At 37.6% G+C, this 24,476-nt stretch overlaps 1 protein-coding gene across 1 annotated transcript; it reads right to left on the minus strand.

The window, feature by feature from the left end:
• Positions 1–1,729: 1,729 nt before the first annotated feature.
• On the minus strand, positions 1,730–24,238 carry LOC124146583 (EGF domain-specific O-linked N-acetylglucosamine transferase-like). Its single transcript, XM_046516934.2, has 17 exons — positions 24,199–24,238; positions 20,825–21,011; positions 20,102–20,193; positions 19,581–19,692; positions 18,179–18,279; positions 15,054–15,158; positions 13,642–13,748; positions 11,536–11,639; positions 10,046–10,138; positions 8,915–8,986; positions 8,116–8,202; positions 7,210–7,278; positions 6,319–6,377; positions 5,620–5,647; positions 4,885–4,976; positions 4,319–4,421; positions 1,730–2,977 (listed from the first exon to the last, which is right to left on the minus strand). Exons 2-17 carry the CDS (start codon positions 21,008–21,010, stop codon positions 2,804–2,806), a joined length of 1,584 nt encoding a protein of 527 aa, XP_046372890.2. The 5' UTR covers position 21,011; positions 24,199–24,238; the 3' UTR covers positions 1,730–2,803.
• Positions 24,239–24,476: the final 238 nt, after the last annotated feature.

The following is a 24,476-nucleotide window of genomic DNA, read 5'->3' on the forward strand; positions in this document are numbered from 1 at the left end:
GATGTTTTATACATATTCGTTAATGTTTTATACATGATGTTTTATACATATCCGTTGAAGTTTTATACATATCCGTTGATGTTTTATACATATCCTAACAGAACATAGATAAATTACCCTGGATAATCGAGGATGAACAAATGGTGAGAAGAAAATAAATACCCATGTTCGCCATAAGCCCCATGATTTATGATAGACACAAAAATTGTGAACTATCTAAACAAAAAGTGAATAAATTGGGAAAGGGTGTGAGTGATACATATTCGTCATGAAATGTGTGGTGAAATGAAATATACTGTTGGCAATAAATAAAGGAACATAAGACTGAGATCACTTGTTTAACATGACATCCTGGAAGAGATTGTGGTTTTCAATATAGTGATACACTAGACCATGCTAGACTGTTCACCAAGTTTGAAAAGAATCAGTGTAGTAGTTTTGAAGTTATAGGTCACAAATGTTTAAGTAAAACAATTCTAAGTCAAAAAATGAAAAATAGCTGTATTTTTTTAGAAAATCCAAATATTGAAATCAAATTTCACACTGCACCCTTCCTATACTAGTATTGAAAGTGTGACCAAGTTTGCAAGGAATCTATGCAGTAGTTTTTAAGCTTACAGGTTGCACAAATAATGTCCTCTGGAAGGGCGGACAGGCAAACTTCATTTAATTATCAAGATAATAATAATCATAATAACAAAAATCTGTTTGTAACACGCTTTTCAATGCTTGATATCCTGCTCAAGGAGCATAGAGATATACCACAAAATAGCAAAATGCAATTTAAAGGTTGCAACTTAGCCTGAAAATTTTTCTAGCCCATCTTCCCAAGGCAAGGACCTTAACTGACATTGAAATCTGCACGTTGATATCCATGTTGTTTACAAACGGAATATCAAGTTCGTTGCACGATTTTGATTGGACTATGCATGAACTTGTTAGTCCAGCCAATTCAGCAAGGGTGGAAACTGGACTTTTATAGTCCATTAACGCCCTTGCCTTGGGAAGATGTTACTTGCCTGAATAGCAATAGCGTATAAGGACACCCCCTTAAATGCCTGAAATTCTACTAGCCCTTTGAATACCTTAAACTTGACACTTTTAACATTAGAAGAACTGGCTCGGGTCAGCAGGCTGGTGCCTCATTGAGATCCGAGTGCAACCAACAGAATAGTTTTAAAAATTGCTTCTTGTGATTCTGATGTATTTGGAACACACCAGTTATAAAAAAATTTAAAAAAATTTTAGTTAGAAAATTCAGTTTGGAAGCAGGCACTGGCTGTAGCCAAGCTGTCATTTATTTACAGACATGAGGAATTAATACTAAAGTACTCACGGATATGAAAAAAAAGAAGTTTTTTCGACCTCAGATCTTAAATAAATGCAGTTAATATACAAAATATGTAAATATTCAAACAACTAAATTAGTACTAATTGGTCCGTGGCACAAATACAGCGTATCAAATGTTTTTATGCCTTTTTACACGTTAAAGTGTGTAAAAATGCGAATAAAACAGACTATTGTGAAACAGGGCATAACCATGTGTAAGTAGATCAAGGTGACCTATGACACCTTGACAACAGGTGAGAACAGGTGCATAATGCCTAGAGTCTGTTTCTGCTATGTCAGTTTGGACTTAGTTTTATTTTTGAATGTTGAAAGTGCCAACAAATTACCTCCTGTAAAGTACATTTTGTATTGTTCACTGAGATCAAACTAGCAAATCCAGACTAGTACTTTTCGAGTTGTTTTGTTATTTCGTATTTACAGCTACGTAACACTTTGTGTCGATTTTTAAATTGAGAAAAACAGTTTTTTTTCATTTCCGTGAGTACTTTAGTCACGGCAGTAACCTTTAAGTTAAGTGTTCCTTTATTTTCTTCCATGAGTATGCATGTATAACAATAAAATCAACAACTGAAAAGTTCAGACCTTTCTCCCATAGTGATAGTTGTGCCACTCAAATCTACATAATCAATACATGAAAAAGTCATGAACAAAGTGAGTGAGTGAGTGAGTGAGTGAGTGAGTGAGTGAAAGACAGTGAGAGAGCGGAGTTTTACGCTGCTTTTAGAGTGAGTGAGTGAGTTGGGTTTAACGCCACTTTGAACAGTATTCCAGTTATATCATTAAAGAGTGCCCTCCACACTGCCTTAAATGATATGAACACCTTGTGCATGTTGTGGTTGGTTATATATATTTTCCTGACTCATCATACTTTCAGTGTCAGCGGAGTTCTTAAACTGATTTTGATAAAAGATGTCATGCCTATATTTTGGTGCATAAAAACCATAAATTGAATAACAAAAATGAATTACTACAGTGGAAATTCCCCAAAACACATGCTAAATGGAGAAATATTTGAAAAAAGAAAATTCTTCAATTGCTTTTGTTTACAGCTTCAGCAAATAATCAATATAACGTGCTTCTCACTTATACCATATCACATGGCACATTTCCATATAAGGGCATGCATCAGACAAATGTATCTACTTAAGTCTTTGGACCTTATAATTGATATCAAAAGAAAATTCTTCCAAATTTAAGATATTTTTACTTTTAGAACTAGGGCCGATGCCAGATAATGAAGTTTGACAATGGCTTTTCTGTAACTCGGAAATACTGATGTAAACAATAGTAATGATAATGATAATAATTAAAAGTACAAACATTCAATTTGAAATAACCAATCATTCACAATTCATTTTTTTTCTAAAAATATTGACAAAACACCCAACGCATTTTATAAAAATATTTTCATGTTTCCGTTATTATGCCTCCAAGATCTTCATTCCAATCAAGCTACAACTCATCTTTGGACTTGGGATTTCTGCCATGTTTTTCTTTGTGTGCTGTGATGTAGGTAGGGTGCGACTTCACATGCTGTGCTCCTTGAAATACTAGACGTAGAAACTCATTGACGTCAAAACCATAGTTCGTGAATTTAGCGTGCGCTCCTAGAGTTGGATGGTGGCCCTGGAAAAGAATAACACTATTTTAACATCATGTAAAACATCACTTGCATGCACTCAGCTTTAAACATCAGACCTTACATTGCTTGTGTTTGTTTATGGATCCGTCGACCTTAAAAATTGAAAATTCAGAAACTTCAAAGATAGTGAGTGAGTGAGTTGAGTTTAATGCCGCTTTTAACAGTATTCCAGTTATCTTGCGGCATGTCAGCTTAATGTGGGAGGACAGCCCAAAGTAATTGAGGTCTCAGACATTTACGGCTTTGGTTAAACCCACAAGCACAGGCATGGTCCTGGCAAACCTAGAAACATAATCCAGGCAAACCATAATTTGACCCACAATCATAGGTTTTTGGCGTGCCCAAGGGACGCAACCCTGCATAGCAAATCCAGCGCCTTAGACAACTGGGCCACCCGTGACCCCATCTTAAGATACAAAATAGTTTTTTTTAATACTGGTGACAGTAAAAATAATTTTGGCTATAAAAATAATGCATGGGATTTCTATATGACCAAAACAGTATTTTAACGATACTGATGGAATATTGCTGTGTGCGGTGTTACACAAACAAACAAACGAACAGACAAATAACCCCACTCAATTATCCACTAATTATTGTTGGATTTCTTCATTAAGTGGCACGTATCGTCACCTACTTGATAAAGGTGTTAGTATCTACACCGAAACACCGCATTTATTGTAATAAAGAAGTTGTATATCCATAGAACTTTCTCCTTTGGTCATTGTTCATTTCGAAGTAAGTTTAATTCCTACTACCGTTTTAGTCGTAGTACACTTGTTTGTTTCAATTTGGCTAAACTTCATGATAATCGCCAGCGGCTAAGGGATGGCGTAAATCCTGCTGGGGAACCGTGCAGGTAGCAGAAGTAAGTAAGTCCCCACTGTTCCTAGTATGGTGGCCTACCTTCAGTTGCTGGCGATCCCTAACCCCGTTTTTATAATGTATTTATCGTGATATCTTTTTATGGTTCCATACTAGTCTTAAAATATACATCTGTGATAATCTAGTTATTTTACTGTCCTTTGACGACAGGTTTTATAATCAAATTGTATGTATTATTACTGTCTAGCTTGATTTAGTCACGATATGGCTGAAATATTGCTGATGTGACGATAAATATTCACTCACTCACTCACTCACTGTTCATTTCATGATTAATGCCCTTCAAAATTTCAGTAGTTCAAATCCTGCTGATATTGTTCGACTTTGGGTTCTCTTGCCAAGTCAAGCTGACCCGCTATGTTATAAGTGACATACAGTTCCAGAGATGGCCGTGTGGATGACCAAGACTGACCACTGATCACTGACCACTGACCACTGACCTCATCCTCCTGGTCCAGCTTGTCTTGTCTCTCCCAGGTGATGTAGCTGATCCCGCGGAGGCGGGCTAGGTCGTAGTAGCAGCGGGGGTCCTCGCAGTTGTAGCTAAATGAAAAATAGCAGTATTCTTTCAGGAAATCCAAACATTGAAATAAACTTTCGCATTGCAACTCTCCTATTTGTACAGAAAGTGTTCACCAAGTTTGAAAAGAATCTATGTAGTAGTTATGAAGTAATAGGTCACACAAATGTTTAAGTCAAACAATTCTTAGTCAAAAAATGACAAATAGCTGTATTTTTTCAGAAAATCCAAATACTGAAATGAAATAAAATTTCACACTGCACCTCTCCTATTGGTATGAAAAGTGTTCAGCAAAGTTGGAAAGTTATCTACACAGTAGTTTTTAGGTTATAGGTTGCACAAAAAACTGTCCTTGGAAGGAAGGAAGGATGTGAGTACAGACGGAATTCCTTGGTATAACTATATACCCCTGCCTGTTTAGTCTGGGGGTATAACAATGGGATATACTCTATCCTGACTATACCAGCACTGATCTGACATACGCACATCTCAAAAACCACGGCCCAGTCAGGTTGAAACAGCAGGTGCGTGAGGCCAGCGCCGTGCATGCCGATGAAGATGTCACTGTTATGGGAGATCTGCATATATATAACAATACAATGATAAAGAACACGAAGATGATGATGATGATGATGATGATGATGATGACAACAACGATGATGTCTTATTCACAATGTTAAAATACAGCTGTGTACGTCAATCTAATTGATGACGAACTGACAGTTTACTGTCGTACTTTCTGTAATGTGATTTTTTAGCTTATGCATTAATTCTAAGCACGAGCATTACAAATGAACTGGCTGCAGCGGTCAAATTGCACAAAATGCAACGGCAGTAGTAATATATAGGCTAGTTCAAATTCAGCATGGATATCGAAGAACAAAGTTAAAGATACGCATGTATTTCCACTGAACTGTATACAAATTCCCAAGCAGCATATTTGTGTTGAATTTATTTTCATGTATTTATTGAATTCATACATTTAACTTTCAGGCCTACTTTAAATCTGATCACACAGTATTTTGATACTTTGATGCTATATTTAAGTCAGATAATGCACACATAACTGTACATTTGTTAAATATCAGGACTCTCGCCGGCTTCATTGGCTCGTACATTATTTGTACCGAAGGTCCAGCTACCTGACGTAATCCTCAACATGATACACACTTACATCCTTCTACACCTTATATTCATCACTGTAACCAAGGTAACACTCACCTTGAGTTGGTCTAAAAATGGCATGTCCCTGAAACAGATAGAGAAAATATATATTGATTGTTCTTGCCTGTAATCACAAAATCAGTAGTGAAGATCCGGGGTAGAATAGGTAGAATACGTCTTCAGCAACCCATGCTTGCTGTAAAAGGCGACTAACGGGATCGGGTGGTCAGGCTTGCTGACTTGGTTGATGCAGGTCATTGATCCCAATTGCGTGGACCGATGCTCATGATATCAATCACTGGATTGTTTGGTCCAGACTCGATTATTTACAGACCAACGTCATGTAGCTGGAATATGGCTGAGTGCGGCGTAAAACAACAAACAAACCAACCAACCCAACCTGAAAAAAACCTATTACTATTATGTATTAAGTGATTGGCAAAAGCAAAATAAATGTCTTAAAATTTGTAAATCAGTGTTTAACTGGAAGGAGCTTAACACATAATCTACTAAGTGATTTTCTTTTAAAGAAATTAAAGTGAAAAATTAAGCATAAATGGCATTCCAAAGAAAAAAACAACAAAAACTAGTTATTAAACTGTTTTCTCCTAACTCTATGTTCTAGAATTGAATACACTCAAGACACAGATTGGTAACCATAGGCAACAGACGATCAGTGTCACCAGCTGTTAGTATAGAACATGACAACAATGTGGGGCATGTCGCCAGCAACATGGTGTAGAGGTGAGCACTCACTTGTTAAACACAACCAGCTTCACTTCAAATTCTCCAACTGTTTTGAGAGCAGAAACCAGCTGAAACAGAAGATGGCAAAGTAATGGCGGCAAACATCAACATGTTCATGAAGTAGGTGAGTGAGTGAGTGAGTGAGTGGTTTTAAGCCGCTTTTAGCAATATTCCAGCAATATCACGGTGGGGGACACCAGAAATGGGCTTCACACATTGTACCCAAGTCGGGAATCGAGCCCGGGTCTTCGGCGTGAAGAGCGAACGCTTTAACCACTAGGCTACCCAACCACCCCCCATGAAGTAGGTAATCATTTCAGTGGCAACAAGAAGAACATCCGATTCTCTTAAAACAAAAACAAAATCTGTGTTCTCATCAATTAATTCCTTAAACCTGTTAAAGCACATGTTTGAGATGTTGGTCCTTGTTTTTCAGAAATTGGGAGAATCTTTCATCATATTTTATCAGGAAAAAAGTTTCAAAGACAATTTATCATCCTGATAACCTAGATGCTCGGGTGACCCTAACATCAATCAATGCATCCAGTGGCATGATAAACAATCTGACAAATTTCTTGTTTATTTTTTCAATCAAATTTAACCTTCGGTGGTACAATATTGATCTCAATAAATAAACCATTATGATGACGTCATGCTATTGTTATTGCTGTTGATTCTGAGAGAAGAATTCACTGGCCATTCTGAACATGCAACGTAACACGTAAAACTGACACTATGGGTCATTGTGCAAAATTATAGAGACATTATATATTAAAAATAACATGGTTTAAGTCAGAGAAATCCCTCAATCTGTTGATTTCTCCACGATTATGACAGCAGCTAAAAAAATATATGTTGCCATGAATGCAGGATCTAGGTGCACATGGACCAGGATTTTACCTCGTCTTGGTTCAAGATGTTCCGGTACTTTGTGTTCCGTGCCAGCACAGTCACTCGTACCTTGTTCCTCTGCAACACAACCAGACCACCATGGTCACAGAACACCTCAGTCCGAGATACACATGGAAGTTATATATAACATTTTATATTGTATAAGTGGGTTAATATTACGATGATAAAAATAAATATTTTTATGTTTAATTCATTTCTCAGACTGGCTGCTTTTCAGTAGGGGCCAGGCCCATTAAACCAAAAATAAAAAATGTGCGGCCTTAGATTTCAACATACCGTATTCGACGTAATAAGCGCCCCTCTCTAATAAGCGCCCAAAGCGATACTTTCTAATATATTGGCAAGTGAACAATCCCAATTAGCACCCCTTCCGATTGATCAATGTACACAAGACTTATTTATTCATGTATAATACACACTCGTGTGTTATATGCACCCTTAATTATGGGCAATTAAATTCTGGAAAAATATATCTGTCGTATATAAACAGTTCAGGCCATCAGCATAAACCACTAAATTTATCTTTCAACTCTGTTTTTTCCACCAAAATAATATTCTAATAAGAGCCCCCTATTTCTAATTTTGAGAGCGCCCTGGGCGCTTATTACATCGAATACGGTAATATATGTTGGGAGGCCTGTCTAATGTCTTCTATGACTACACTTAGTAACCATGCTGATATTGACTGACATGTATGCCCACTTGAACCGAAATAAAACAGTTCGAAAAAAATATCCTCACCACCCAATTCAATTTAGCTGTATTTTATAAAAGCAACATATTTTATATGAAGAACTTATATCATTATGAAGAGATTATTGTTTGATCAGCAATGTAGTACATAAAAGCCTTTCAATAGGTTGGGTAATCCATATGTGAAGATTTCATACTCACCAGTGGGCCCTCCTGAGGAATGTCCAGTCTGTGGATCGTGTGTTGTGAGAACGCTCGGATCAGTCCACTGCCTTCGCAGCCATTAACCTGCATCACAACACTGAGTGTTCAGATGTGCTGAATACGGCATACTTAGATTTTATTGAAAAATATATTGAAATTGGTAATCATTTCTAGATATTGTTTCATCCAAATGTCAGGTTTAACACTGACAGTACCTGTGCCCCTAAAATCTTCAAGGGCGCTACATTTATTTAAATAGGCTCTGAGAATTCATTTTATCGTGCAATCTCATTAAAATCAGATCTAAGTTCTCGCTGCTGCTAAACAAAGATCTGAGGACATCCCATTACGGGTCATGTCAGAACAACCTTGCGTGAACTTTGACCGACCAATCAGAATGACCAATCAGAAGGCAGCTTTCTCGTGCTTTACGGCACTAATTTCAAATTGGCAACTACGCTTCGAAACATATTTTGACAAATTCTCGATTAAAAATTTGAAACCTGAACAAAAGAACATTCTGGAATTGCTAATAGATGGTTTAGATTGTATGGATTCAGTCGTTAAATCTACGCAATTGGGATACGATGACATGCATCAACCAAGTCAGTGAAACTGTCCACCCGAACCCATTAGTCGCCACTTACGACAAGCATAGTCGCCTTTTAAGGCAAGCATGGGTTGCTGAAGGCCAATTCGTCACGAATCAGTTGACTCCCTTACCTCGGGAAGATGTGGACATGACAGACCTCGCAATTTCAAGAATGCTTAACAGCAAACGGTGGCATCAACTCACCAGTGGCATATTGTAATACAACCCCAGCCTTGTCCGAGCCAGAAAGGAGAATACCGCTTCCTTGAAACATACCTTTTAAAAGAGAATAAATATGTTCTAGAGTGAGTGAGTTGGGTTTCAGCATTATTCCAGCAATATTACAGCAGGGGACACCAGAAATGAGCTTCACACATTGTATCCATATGGGGAATTGAACCCGGGGCTTTGGTGTTACAAGCGAACACTTTTAACTACTGGCTACCCTGTGATAAAATATCAAACAAACTGAAAGTGATAGTCACTGCACACTATCCAACTACTCTCATTAGAACCGCTACAACAGATCCGAGAATTTACTGTCTCACACTCACAAATAGCCCCGACACGATTACTTGGATAACCGATTACTGCTTGATTTGAATTCCCAACCAGTTGACATGGTAAAAAAATGTGCAAACTGGAATTTGTTATCCTTGTTGAATATTATAAATAATCATTTCAGTTGTTCAGGAAACTATCAATTATAATATTCTGTAATAATATATTAAAATATTCCGATTGTGAATTGTACTATGAATAACATGTTTCTGAATATTCAATAACAATATCATATTAAAATATATAATAATATTCTAATTGTGATTTGTACTGTGAATAATATGTTTTTGAATATTCAATAACAATATCATATTAAAATATATAATAATATTCTAATTGTGATTTGTACTGTGAATAACATGTTTTTGAATGTTCACTAACAATATTATATTATAATATCTTATAATATTCTAATTGTGATTTGTACTGTGAATAATATGTTTTTGAATATTCAATAACAATATTATATTTAAACATATAATAATATTCTAATTGTGATTAGTACTGGGAATAACATGTTTTTGAATGTTCACTAACAATATTATATTATAATATCTTATAATATTCTAATTGTGATTTGTACTGTGAATAATATGTTTTTGAATATTCAATAACAATATTATATTTAAACATATAATAATATTCTAATTGTGATTAGTACTGGGAATAACATGTTTAGGAATGTTCAATAACACTTTTATATTAAAATTTATTATAATATTCCAATTGGGATTAGTACCGAGAATAACAAGTTTCGGAATGTTCTTCACCTACCCTTTTGCCATCATACTGCTGCAGGGGAATAATTGGATGATCTGAAAATACTTTCCAGGTGGCACTGAAGAAGTCCCCATAATGGAAGCCGCTCTGAAACACAGGAACATGTGAAATGAACAAATAATTGAAATACTGGACAATGATACAATGAACTTTATCACACCCACAGACTCAAACTTGCGGGAATTGACAGCAGGACTGCACTATAATACTGGTAATACTGTAAATTGTAATATGCTTTTCAAATGATATGTTTTGCAATATTTTTTCTGTGTTCTGGATTATCATGATTATTGGGTTAAAAATGAATAAGAAGTTTCGCTACTATTTGTATCGTTTACCCTAAAATCTACACAGAAATTCAATCATAAATGATGTCTCCCTTTGAAATTGATTGACAAAATGGTGGAAACGCGGAAGTGATTTGTCTTCCACATTGTTATCTCCCCTGTATCCATGACTACAAATGGCCCTCTGCTACTTGGTCGTGTATCTTTCTTTGTGTATACATGTATTTTTTAAATCAAAAACTTCTTTGAAAATATCAGTAAAGTATCGTATTGAATACATGTTTCATTTTTTTTCAAAATATCTCGAATCAATCACATATTTCCACAAGAATGGATAAGATGTCTTTCCTGTAACCATGGTAAATTGTCTTCAAACGTTAAAATGTAAAAGAAACAATGCATGTATTTTTCAGAAACTATGTCCGTTTGAAAACCATTCATTGAGGACAATTGATTTATTTCAAAGTCATTCAGATTTAACAAACAAGATAAAAATAAGCCATACATGTCTTTCCCGTAACAAAATATTGTCCATCCCATAACAAAATATCCATCCTGTAACAATTACCTTTTCGGTCACAAATATAATTCCCACTGAATATAGTTCAAATATTTAACATAGACATTTAATCATTGGAGATTCAAAATTATAATGATGGATATATACACAATGAGGGAATTGAGACAACAATTATGTTGGTTGAAACCCTTGTCATTTTGATGGTGTTACAATAACACATACACCTTATAATACAGGACTTGTATACAAGAAAAATGCTTATTGTACTGCTATAAATCATGTCAAATTGTAGTTATCATAAAACAACCTTCTAATGTATCAACGATCTGCATTCAAAGTTTGAATATTTAATAATTTCACACAAAATATGTTTGTGACAGAAAGGACATGTAACCATGGTAACCCCAGTGCAGACAGAAAAACTTATAAAAAATATTGTGGATGTTAATTATTTTTGTAGTATGTATTAAATCATCTTTCCAAACCAAGGAATTCATTGGCTCTACTCATTCATTTGTTTTGTCACACTTCACAATTTTAAACTTTGACCTATTTGATACTGACATGACGAACACTGCATAACTTGGCCTGACCTTTGACCTGTGACCTGTGGGCTGACACAGGACCACAGGCAGCCATGTTGTTTTTACTAACTTACTGCCGACATGACTACCCACCGTGTCCCACATGACGATGTTGACGTCGGTGGAGAAGGAGTTGTTGAAGTGTTGGCTGAGGTAAAGGTTGACATAGTCGCAGAAATGGTGGAACATGTTCACACCTGTAAACAATCAACTATCGTCAACAGCTGTTTGATTGGCATTCTGGAAGTTGGTGAGTAAGAAAACGTACAACTTTATGGATAACAACTTCTTGTTTATTGCATATAGCGATATTTTGATGTAGAATATCACACCGTTATCAAGCTAGAGTGACAACAACCAAGAGGTATATATACATGATATGTTGTGATAAACAGCAGATCAACGTTGACAACAACATGTACCGTATTCGATGTAATAAGCACCCTGCTCTAATAAGAACCCATGGCCTTATTTGCTAATAAATTGGCTAGTGAACAATGCCAATTTGCACCCCTTACGATTGATCAATGTAAACATGACCTATTTATTCTTCTATAATATGCACTCGTGTGTTATATGCACCCTTAATAATGGGCAATTAAAATTCTGGAAAAATATTTCTGTCGTATATAAACATTTCAGGCTGTCATCATAAACCACAAAATTTACGATCTTTCAACTCTGTTTTTTTCACCAAAACAATATTCTAATAAGCATGATAAGAGCCCCCTATTTCTAATTTTGAGAGCGACCTGGGCGCTTATTACGTTGAATATGCTAATCAGGGCTCCAGATAAAGGCCTTATCGGTGTATGTAGGATAAAAATATGCACGATACGGTAGGGGATAATTTAGAAAGCGTATCAGATACGTATCACAGCAAACATGTCCGGTCTAACGATCATTTCTAGACGTATTTCCCCAAAATAATATTCTGATTTCAAGCAGCGTAATTTATTAAGTAAAGTGCACACTTTTTCCCAAAAAAACACAGCTGTGTATAGGGGATGTGCATTATTCACGCCATAATGAGTTTTGATGTTTATTCCCCCCCAAAGCAAAAACATTACCATGACCACATAACATCGGAAATACCATGTCAACAAATCCATACTGAATCCCCTGAGATTAAGTATATGCTGGTATTACAGTGAGTGAGTGAGTTGGGTTTTAACGCCGCTTTTAACAGTATTACAGTTATATCGGAACGTGTCAGCTGAATGTGGTAGGAAAGCTCAAAGTGATGCAGATCTCAGACGTTTACCACTTCGGTGAAACCCACGAGCACGGGTATGGTGCTGACAAACCTAGAAACATAATCGGGGCGAACCAGAATTCGAACCCACAATCATAGGTTTCTGGCGTGCCCAAGGGACACAACTCTGCACAGCGAATCGCGGCGCCTTAGACTGCTTGTATTACAAGTCAATCTGACTGCTGATAGGTCATAATGACATTGAAAATAGTGTGACCCTCTGACATACTTTCAATTCATACAGTAGGAATGGCAGTTTAGAACCTTTCTTGAACAATCAAACACTTGACTATAGACCCACTGTCATTCTCAATGGCATAACAACATTATATTTATATGAAAAAAGAAACAGCTGGCCTTAGACAAACACTCCCCTCCTCCCTTCAATTTTTTTCAGGGCGGTCAGGTAGCCTAGTGGTTAAAGCATTTGCTCGTCACGCCAAAGACCCGGCTTCAATTTCCCACATGGTTACAAGGTGTGAAGCCCATTTCTTGTGTCCACCACCTTGATATTGGTGGAATATTGCTTAAGGCGCGTAAAACCAGACTCACTCACTCATTCAAAGTTTTACCATGACCCAGGAGGAAATTAGGAGTGCCATGTTTAATGGGCTGTTCAATCTGTGCAAAATGTTTTGGAGTGATAACTTTAAAAACATTATTGTTTTGCGTAAAAAAAATTATCCACAATCTGTATATTGATCCTAGCTTCCCATGATTTGACCCCAAGTTCAAGGCCGATGTGTGTTTGAGCCAAATTCTTCCGGTGATCATTGTTGACAGTGGTTAATGTGAAAGGTGGATCCGTGCTGATATTTTGCGTTTTAAGTGACAAGCGGCAGGTTGGTCAGCATGCAACAGGAGAACAGCCTGTGACTGATATTTATTATGTGGGCAGTCAGGTAAAGTAGGCTAGCTTTTCTGAACCAAGGGAGATAACTCACCAGCATCAAGCTTGATGAGGTAGGTTGGCTTCTCAATGATGATGTCACAAACACCAGAGGTCAGAGGTGGGGACTCTAACGATGTGAAGTGTTCAACTTCTGCATACCTGGAAGAAATAATTCAGCAAATGTCTCTTGTATCTATTCGGGTTTCTAAAAACCTGTTTCTCATTTGTTTAGCATGTTCAGGAGGCGGTGGAGTAGCCTAGTGGACAAAACATTTGCTCGTCACGTAAAGGTCCTGGTTCGATTCCCCACATTGGTACAATGTCTGAATCCCCTTTCTGGTGTCCCCAACCGTAATATTAATGGAATATTGTAATATTAATGGAATATTGTAATATTAATGGAATATTGCTACAACCAGTGTAATAGCATCATCTGGATGAACAAAAAACTGTACAAGCCTGTATTTGGTATTAACAAAACATTACATGTTCCATGTCATACTATGTTTACGACACACTATGTTTTTGACAAAGTTTTTGACAGACTTTAATGGAATAGAATCCTATCCTATTTCTTGTCAATTTTGATCAAATTTTGATGACGTTGATTTAATTTAGCCAATCAGAATGCAAGGAACATTTAGCCCTTTTCAACCAGAAGTGCATAGATTCAAGTCAAAATGAGCAAACTACTTTAGACTGACGAGATGTTGGAAGAATTAATTGCCTCCTTCTCAACATGGCAATACACAGAATACATATGACAACAGCAAAACATTCTTCATCAGTAGCATCCATCTTGGCAAGATAATTCCCACCAAAACTTTGATGAGCGTAAACAGCCCAATTTTGACTGAGAAAACTTGGTCAAAGACTTTGTATTCTGTGTATCGCCATGTTGAGAAAGTGGCATCAGTGTAGGCAAAGGCATAAATTTGGTCCCAAGAATGGCTGCTCGTTGTTGAACCAAATTGATTAATTCTTCCAACATCTCTTCAGTCCAAAATAGTGTGCTTGACTTGACTCTATGCACTTCCCATTGATAAGGGGTAAATGTCCCCTGCATTCTGATTGGCTAAATTAAATCAACGCATCAAACTTTAAACAAAGTTTGACAAGAAATAGGATTGGTTTCTTTTCTATAAAAGTTAGTCAAAAACTTGGTCAAAATGGACTTTGATCAAGTTTCTTATCAAAGGTTTTGATAGTGTAACAGGGGCTTAGAGTCAAATAACTTCCTATGAAGACATAGTAGAGTATGAAAATTTGGTTTGAAAATACAAGCAAAAATGAGGCAAATGTTTTGTTAATTTCAATCTGTTAAGGTACAGTAAAGATCTAACTTGGGTTAGGAATTGAAGTAAGCAAAAATGAACAAATGTTTTGTAAAAGGCATTTGAACCATGTTAATGGAATATTCATTTTGAATCAAGTCACATCAATTCAAACATTGCCCTGACTCACCAAGACTGCAGTGGGCTCTTGTGGTCACCCTGTCTGGCCAGCGAGGCTTTGTCCAGTTGACAGTGACCTCCAATCTTCCCATTGTCCAGGAGATCCTCACGGTATCTGAAAACACACGACAGTGTCATCACCTGCTACCAGGAACTCAAGGGCTGGGACCAGTCCAAATTTACCACCCAGGTAACCCGACCCCCTATCACCCGGCCCTATCACGGTACCTGCTGAAAGTCTCGACAGTTGGGTACACCATTTTTGAATGCAAACTGTTTAACCGGAACCCTTGCAAAAAAATAGCGGGTGGTCCTGCGGGTACCCGGGTCCTTTACAGGACCCACTCGACCCAGGTCTCAGGACTGGGCGCCCACTATAACTATGAAAAAAAAAACAACACACAACGGGAGGGGGGAAATTGTGATCAGCCAGATTGGCCATCTGCGTTACTTTGCAGCAAGACTTTCAAAATTCTAACTGGCCACGGGCCAAAAGGCCAGCAGATAAATCGACCCCTGCTGGGTGTAACAACATCTGTGACATGTTACAAATCTGGGGCACGTCAGGACCCTTAAACATGCATCAAAATAAAACATTCTCTTTGTCCAGCAACACAACACTTATTAACCCCTTGATGATGTTAAGTGTCATCTTGTCGCCTCCCAATACATCAAAATATGTTTCGAAGCGTAGTTTGAAACTAGTATCGTAAAGCTCGAGAAAGCTGCCTTCTGATTGGCTAATGTCCATTTCTTGTCAGTCATTTCATTGATCGGTCAAAGTTCATGAGGGGTCGTTCTGACGTGACCCGTAATGGGATGTCCTCAGATCTTTGTTTAGTGGCAGCGAAAACTAAGGTCTGATTTTAATGAGATTGGTCACCTCCTGATGGCTATTTGGTATAGCTGTTCTCAGTCCTTAGTTTACACAACTGCTGTCAAAACATAACACTGTTAACCTACCATTAACTAGTACCACCATGCCCATCAAAAGTGGGGCATGGGTGGCCCAGTCCTCTTAGGCGCCGTGATTCGCTGGGCAGAGTTGCGTCCCTTGGCCACGACAGAAACCTATGATTTTCGATTTGAATCCCGGTTTGCCCCGATTATGTTTCTAGGTTTGTCAGCACCATAACCGCGCTCGTGGGTTTCACCAAAGTAGTAAACGTCTGAGACCTGCATCACTTCGGGCTTTCCTCCCACATTAAGCTGACACGCCGTGATATAACTGGAAAACTGTTAAAAGCGGCGTTAAACCCAATTCAGTCACTCACTCACATCAAAATATAAAATAAGAGCATAAAAGTAAAGCAATTTTAATGGCCTAAAAAGTTAAAATATCATAAAATTGTGGGAGTTCAGGGGAGTTCAATGGTATGGAATTCCATTAAAACTCACTTAAACAGTACATAATTAATGGCCATGAAGTGAATTTAACCACTAAAAATTACAATTCACAGGGTTTTCCTGAGACATTTGTGTTGGAAAGACTAAACATGCTAAAGTGAAACCCCATTAAAGTGTCATTAAAAATAAAATATGTCAAGCTTTTCATAAAAAACTATTGCCTTGGATCAACCTCACTCATTATAATGTTATATTTAAGGTTTTGTCCCATGTCATCCTTGATTACCACTGGTTAATTCAGTTAAAACAAATGATGTGAATCAAATTAAACCTGGTCGTCAGAAATGTGGTAACCTCAGCTGCCTTAAGTTCATTCAAGTTTTCATAATCAAACACGTCTCACAACCATTAGTGAGTGAGTGAGGTTTTACGCCGCCTTTAGCAATATTCCAGCAATATCACGGCGGGGGACATCAGAAATGGGCTTCACACATTGTACCCATGTCGGGAATCGAAACGGGTCTAAGCTGAACATGCTGAAGGTCCAAAGGAGCCAGCAATCCAATCGATTTCCATAAACAAACACCTCTCCAAATTATTATCACACATTTATAAACCGCAGGTATCAATGTACTAGTATCTGCTCAAATGCAGTTTATTATTCCGCGACATTAGATCTGGTTGCATTCCGGTTATTATTCTCAACTCCCTGGGGAGTATACCATGTATACAACCAAAGCTGCCTATGGGTTCCAGAAGGGTATTACATCCACCTCACATAAAGTTCACAACAGTTTTAATAATTAAAACAAAGAATATAACAAAACCATGAGATACTTTTGTTTCCTGATATGGTGTATTCACCATTTACTACTTAGTGGTTGTATTAAAATGTGAGAAAGGCTGACCTTGAGGCGAGTGTCAATTTTAAAAAATAAACTGCTGAAGTAAGTATTTGTTTGTATTTGTTAGGTGTAGTTTTACATAATGATCTATCATTTAAGAATTGACTTTCACTTTGTGTGAGTTCATTGGAGTACGAACCTTCATAGAGTGAGGGCCAAACTGTATGAACGTCAGAGCTTGCAACCTCAAAGTGAGGCCCAGTCGTCTAAGGAGCCGCGATTCGCTGTTCAGAGTTGCGTCCCTTAGGCACGCCAGAAACCTATGATTGTGGGTTAAAAACCTGGTTCGCCCCGATTATGTTTCTAGGTTTGTCAGCACCATACCCGTGCTCATGGGTTTCACTGAAGTGGTAAACGTCTGAGACCTGCATCACTTCTGGCTTTCCTCCCACATTAAGCTGACACGCCGTGATATAACTGGAAGACTGTTAAAAGCGGCGTTAAACCAAACTCACTCACTCACTGCGACCTCAAAGGATATAGGCCAAGATTTATACACAATTTTATTTAGTATGTGTGTCTTCATGTTTAGCGAGGATATTCGTGACTTTTCTCAATGTATACTAAAATGCTGAGCTCAAGATTAAAGTGTCTGAATAATCAGAAAGAACGCTTCTGTAAGTATTCGTGCGGAAGTAGTCCGTTAGTGTTAACGTCATTTCAAGAACAAGGTCTCGTGAAAAACATACGAACGTCAAATTGCGGCGATCATATGCTTATGAACGTCAATTTCATGGTCAGATGACCGACCTCTCGTCCAATTGAAAAGCTGAATATCGCTTAAACTTCAAATTAAAAAATCATTTCCAAACCAATTCCCTCCCCTGAAACCAGCCTGATAGTGTAACGTGTTAGTCCCGAGAGTCTGTGATTAATGTCCTACCTGTTGTTGCTCTGCTTCATGTCGGCGCCGCGGAAGTCCAGGTAGAGGTTGGTGGCGTGGCAGTACCGTGTGTGGTCCACGCAGCGCAGCGAGGAGTCATCCTGTACAACATGGACAGTCATTACATCTCCGGGAGAGAAGCGTCATCTACGTCACCAACACTTAAATAACATGGTTGGAACCCTTTTATGTTCAAACGAGGTGCCCCAATTGGGATTCCGGGTTAGAATTGGTCCCCAGCATCTATGCCGGCTCTAAGAGGTGACCAAATGGATCGGGTGGTCAGGCTCCGTGACTTGGTTGATTGTGTGTTAACTGCCCTAAGGTGTCGATAATTGCTCACAACATCGATCACAGGATTGTCTGGTTAAGATTCAATTGTTTTAAGAATACCATCATTTGGTTGAAATATTGAGTGAGCCATTAAACAACAAACAAATCAATCTAGAGCAGTAGCTTAGCCTAATGATCAAAACGTTTGCATGTCATGTCGAAAGTCTGAGTTTTATATCCCCACATGGGTAAGTGTGAAACCCATTTCTGGTGTACCCAATCATATTACTGGCATAATGCTAAAAGCATTGTAAAACCATACACACTTACTCCTTATGTTCAACCAGACAAGAATGTTCACGGTGAGTGAGTATGGTCTTACACCGCTTTTAGCAATATTCCAGCAATCGGCTGAAATGGGCTTCACACATTGTACCCATGTGGAGAATCGAACCTGGGTCATGACGAGTGAACACTTTAACCACTAGGCCACCCTAACACCCCTGTTCAGGTTGAAGTGACTGCAGTAAGGTTCAGTACAGAGTTGTTCTAGGTTAGCTTCCCATAGGAAAGCAACAGTACAAAACACATGGAACATATTATTCACACCATGCAGAGAGCAATGGAGAGGGCAGGGATTACAGTATCTAGGCTAGCTCACAGGCCAATCTGCCGCAAATAACCGTAAAAATTCCAAAATTGGATTTACAAATTAACTAATTCATGTTATTAAAAAATTCAAAAAGTGCCTGCAAAGGGTGATTTGTTTAGAATTCTGGATAAATTCCTGTTGGGTTCAGAACAAGAAAGAGCCGTGAAGATCCGGGGTAGAATAGATCTTCAGCAACCCATGCTTGCCGTAAAAGGCGACTATGCTTGTCGTAAAAGGCGACTAACGGGATCGGGTGGTCGGGCTCGCTGACTTGGTTGATGCATGTCATCAATCCCAATTGCGTGGATCGATGCTCATGATATCAGTCACTGGATTGTCTGGTCCAAACTTGGTTATTTACAGACCGCTTTCGTAAAGCTGGAATATTGCTGAGTGTGGTGTTATACAACAATCCAACCAATCAAATCAGAACAAGAAAGGTTGAGAAAATTGTATATTAGCTTGATCATGCCTTACTTGGTGAGCAGGCTTGCAGTAGTACTTGTACTCCGCCTTCCTCTCCTTCACCAACCCGAAATCAGCCTGCTTCCAGAATATCTCCAGGTTACTCTCCTCCCTGCTCACCCGCCTGGAGTAGATCATGTATATCATAGAGACTTGAGAGGGGGCAGTATATACATGTATATCATTGAGACTTGAGACAGGGCAGTATATCATATAGAGACTTGAGCCAGGGCAGTATATCATGTATATCATGTAGAGACTTGAGCCAGGGCAGTATATCATGTATATCATATGGAGACTGGAGATTTTGTAGGAGACCAGATATTATTTCAGCTACAGCTGCAAAAAGCAGAACTTGTATTTTTATTTTAAAAAAAGAACCTAATTATTACTATTTTTTTAAACCTATGCAACAATATATTTTTGTGGCAGACAATTTCTTTGTTTTTCAACAATCTGAAGCATAATTATTATGTTCAAGTATTTTCTGCGGCCAGTATGTTTTGATAAACGTAAGGTATCTTGACACTCACCTCTCCTTGCTGCTGCAACGAGGGGTGCTCATCCTCTGGTTCTCCGGACATGACTTCTCATAACCCCAGCAACGCTTTGACTGTGTTGCAGCCTGAAATATAGTCAGCCTGCATGGAGAATGTCTTAAGTTTAAAGTTGCAGAGAGTATAGAAAGTTATCTCAAATGCTGACACTTCTGAACACCGTTAACGCCGAGTAGCAATGGATGCAGTGACTGGATGACTGACTGGCTATATAATTATCACATGAAGCATGTTAAGTTCAACCATCTTCCCGAGGCAAAGGTGTTAACTGACTATGTAAGTCTAGCTCCCACGCTTTCCGAAATCGGCTGGAATTTTCAGACTCGATCGTAGCGCCACCAGTGGCTATTATTAGTTATGTCCCTTCCATGTACCTCCTATTGACCAATCAGATTCCACCTATCATATTACTTGCATTTGCTTCAAACAAGGCGATCTGATCAATAATCAAGATCTACATTGCAATAAAAAGGGTCTTACACTGCGAAGTGCATCAGACCACTTGCAATTTATCTACATCTACTCAGAGGCAGGAATTCGGCCCCAAGCCCGCAGCAAATGTCAATAAAATTCCCAAATAGCAGGAGCAATATAGAGGTAGAGGCTTTGATGCTTCCATAGTTTGGAATCGTAGACAAATCCCTGCATGGTTGTGTGTCATATATATATACATATTATCATTGCATTTATTCCCCATACCTTATAAGGACAAGCATCATCATCCTGGCAGCGTTGTTTGATGTGAGGATTATTCCTGAAGAAGTAGGGCACATGTTCCGGGGGGAGTCTCAGATCCCCCCAGTCAGCGGCGCCCCCTACTGTCACCAACACCGATGAGAACACCACCAGGGGAAGTAACTGAGTATGCATGCATTTACCCAGCATTCTGTGGACAAGATAGACACAATATTTTTATGGATAACAACTTCTTTAATACTGTGAAAAGCGACGTTTCGGTATAGATCCTTATTGTGTCTATCTTGTCATCCGTCAACTTCTAAGTAATGCCTATCAAACAAGTTTTCTGTGGACAAGGTAGAAATAATCAAGTCACACTGCATGTTAATAACAACTTCAAAAAATTATTTTACAGATATTTTATCATGATGATGTTTATCAGAATGTAGTACACTGTAATACCATGTACAGTCAGGTCTCGTTAATCCGACACTCGATAATCCGACAATCGGCTTTATCTGACACAAATGATGGAAGCCAATTAAATCAGTGCTATTTAGACCTGTTAATCCGACAGCCTCGCTCTCTGATTCTAAGGCATCTAATTTGCAACGAATTACCGAAATCACTCATTAATCAGTCTCGTTAATCCGACAGTGATCAGCATACTCCGTAGTCATCTGCCCGCATGTTTTGATGCAAGACGAGTCAGCTGGTAGCTGCATATTACAACTGCTGCAGTGATAAACAATTAATGAACACTTAGTGTTTGTATCGTTATCTATCGTGTAGTTGTCCGATTTTTTATCACGAAAGCTGATACAACTTAATTTCGTTTATCCGACATACTCGTTAATCCGACATAATCATATGCAACCAACCATGTCGGATTAACAGGACTTGACTGTTTTCTGGTTGTGAGGTCACCCTCAGGTTCATTGAGCATGTTAAGTGAGTGAGTGTCGTTTAATGGCACAGTGAGCATATGCTGAGGCAATATTTCAACCATATTACGGCAGCCATTAATAATGCACAAGCCAGGGTCATGTAAGCCATCGGTTGGCTGCATTAGCATGACTGCATCTGAAACAATCACTAGTGTAATATGTAATTGTCACTATGCTGCTGATATATGGATGAAACTTTCAACTTGGAAACTATACAGAAAGGAGAGTTCATTTTAGTAATGAACACATATTGTTTAGATTAGAAAAGAAGAATAACAATTCACTCAATGCAGTAATTAGGGCAACAAAATCTATGCTTTAAAAATTTAATATAAAAAAGTAAAACCAATTATTTTACTAATTCAAACAGAAATACTTTGATAATATGAAATTACAAAATTAATTGCATATTCAAATTGTAATTATGCAAGTTTCCATGTCTTCTTTGCATTTATTATTAAGAAATCCTGTATAAAATAAGATATATGATCTGTCCATGCTACAAATATGCACATAATGTTTTTTAGTTGTTATTTTTTTAATTTAGTCCTTGGCCTATATGAAATAAACTATATCTTACTATAGTTATTATGCTAAGTGTAACAACTAATCCATGCACATTATGTATGACAATGAAATGTAAAACAAGATGGGCAATGTATATCAGCATGGTAAGGTCAGACATAATAACCAACCAATCCTCATTACCGTATTCAATGTAATTAACGCCTAGGGCGCTCTCAAAATTAGAAATAGGGGGCTCTTATTAGAATATAATTTTTGTGAAAGAGTTGAAAGATCATAAATTTTGTGGTTAATGCTGACAGCCTGAAATGATACAAAAGAAAAGTCTGTGTATTATACACGACAGATATATTTTTCCTGAATTTAATTGCCTGTAATTAAGAGTACATATAACAAACGGGTGCGTATTATACACGAATAAATAAGTTATGTGTACATTTATCAATCGGAAGGCTGCTAAATGGGATTGTTCACTAGCCAATATATTAGCAAATATCAAAATGGGTGCTTATTAGAGCGGGGCGCTTATTACGTCGACTACGGTACTTGCCTCTTACAACAGGTCTGCCCTACACACACATTGATTGGCCATCCTATATGAGATAATATTTACATTGTACATGTTGTATGACCCTCATATAAATCCTTAAGCTTCACAAGCTAGCAATGTTTGAAAAGACTTGTGATATTTTACTAAAACCATGCACTATCCATTGGCAAAAGATATTTTTTTGACATACAGTATGATTTTTAGCTGGTTTACACATAGCATCATCTTTTATTGTTTTCTACATTCAACACCATCATCATTACAGATCAATAACGTTTTTGCAAAAATTAATAATACATTTCACTTTGTAACATATTGTCAGTTTTTGGGGTAGCATATTGTAATCATATTGTAATGGTTTCACTAAGTCATGAGGCTCATGATCATAATGATGCTTGGCATATCTGCCAGCACAGATTTTGGATTTATTGTTAACTTTATACACTAAACAAAGTTTTACTGTATTCTTTCACTAACGTCTCATCTAAGGTTGAAAATTAAGTTTTAATATCACTATTATCACATCTATTCAGAACAATAAAGACATTATTAAAAGCAAGATGCCTGAATCATGTGCATTAGGAACATGCATTAATTATGTCACCTGTTCATGCACTCAAACTGTTAATATGCTCAATCATGTTCAGTAGAGGACGTAACATGTACGCGATGTTAATGACAATGCAGAAAAATAAATTATTTATTTTTATTACTTGTTCTAACGTTTGATGTTTAAACCACAAATCAACAAAAAATTATACCTTATCATTGTAATCACCTGTAATTTTCATGTTTATCATACAGAATTTAAAGCACTTATAGAACCAAGGTTTTTGCAGTTTGTTAAATTTAGTTAATTTAATACGGTTCAGTGCCTTCCATTTAGTGTAGAACATTTTTAAAGTGTGTTTGTAATTTCTTTTTCAAAATGATATTATACCAAACGATCAAGTCAATTTCACTCTGCAAGAGAGTTACGTACATGTACCAAAAACATCAGTAAAAAACTAAATTGGAGGTGCCTTAGAGCCAGACAACAAACACACTCAACGTGTTACAAGTAGCATTTAAGTGTTATCCGCAAGTGACATTTAAACAACTTAAAGAACAAATAAAACCGATTTCTAAGTGTGGACAGGAGAAGTGACGTGCGATAGCTACGTTGTGACACGGATCTATATAAGTCTGTGGTCGTGGCTTCGTTGATTTGACTTTGATTTGAGTATCGATCACGGATCACTACAAGAACAGATCACTTGCACAAAACAACGTGACAACATGAACAAAATACGTATAAGTGCATAAAAAACAAATGCAAAGAGACCGAGTAGGGATATAGCGCAGAGATCATGAACACTGTGACATGTAAACACCTTTGTTGTCAGGCCCCTCATGCCTCGTCGTCTATCCACGTTACTTCCTGATATGCGCAGATACTTATGCGCAGTAAACGCCCAAGCTCGTCACAACAGATTTTAGTATTAATAAAGTGTGGGTTCGATCCCGTGTCTCACTAAACTTTATTAAACAATTTCTTTCTTTCCACTCTTACTTATTGTAGTTGGAAGGGAAAGCCATAATATGACGTGTGTGTTTTCTGACTGACGTTAATATATATCATGTCCAGATATCACAACTGATATATATATTA

Source organism: Haliotis rufescens, unplaced genomic scaffold (genome assembly GCF_023055435.1).
Source record: "Haliotis rufescens isolate VD_foot unplaced genomic scaffold, xgHalRufe1.0.p SCAF_23, whole genome shotgun sequence".
NCBI classification, from domain to species: Eukaryota; Metazoa; Mollusca; class Gastropoda; order Lepetellida; family Haliotidae; genus Haliotis; species Haliotis rufescens.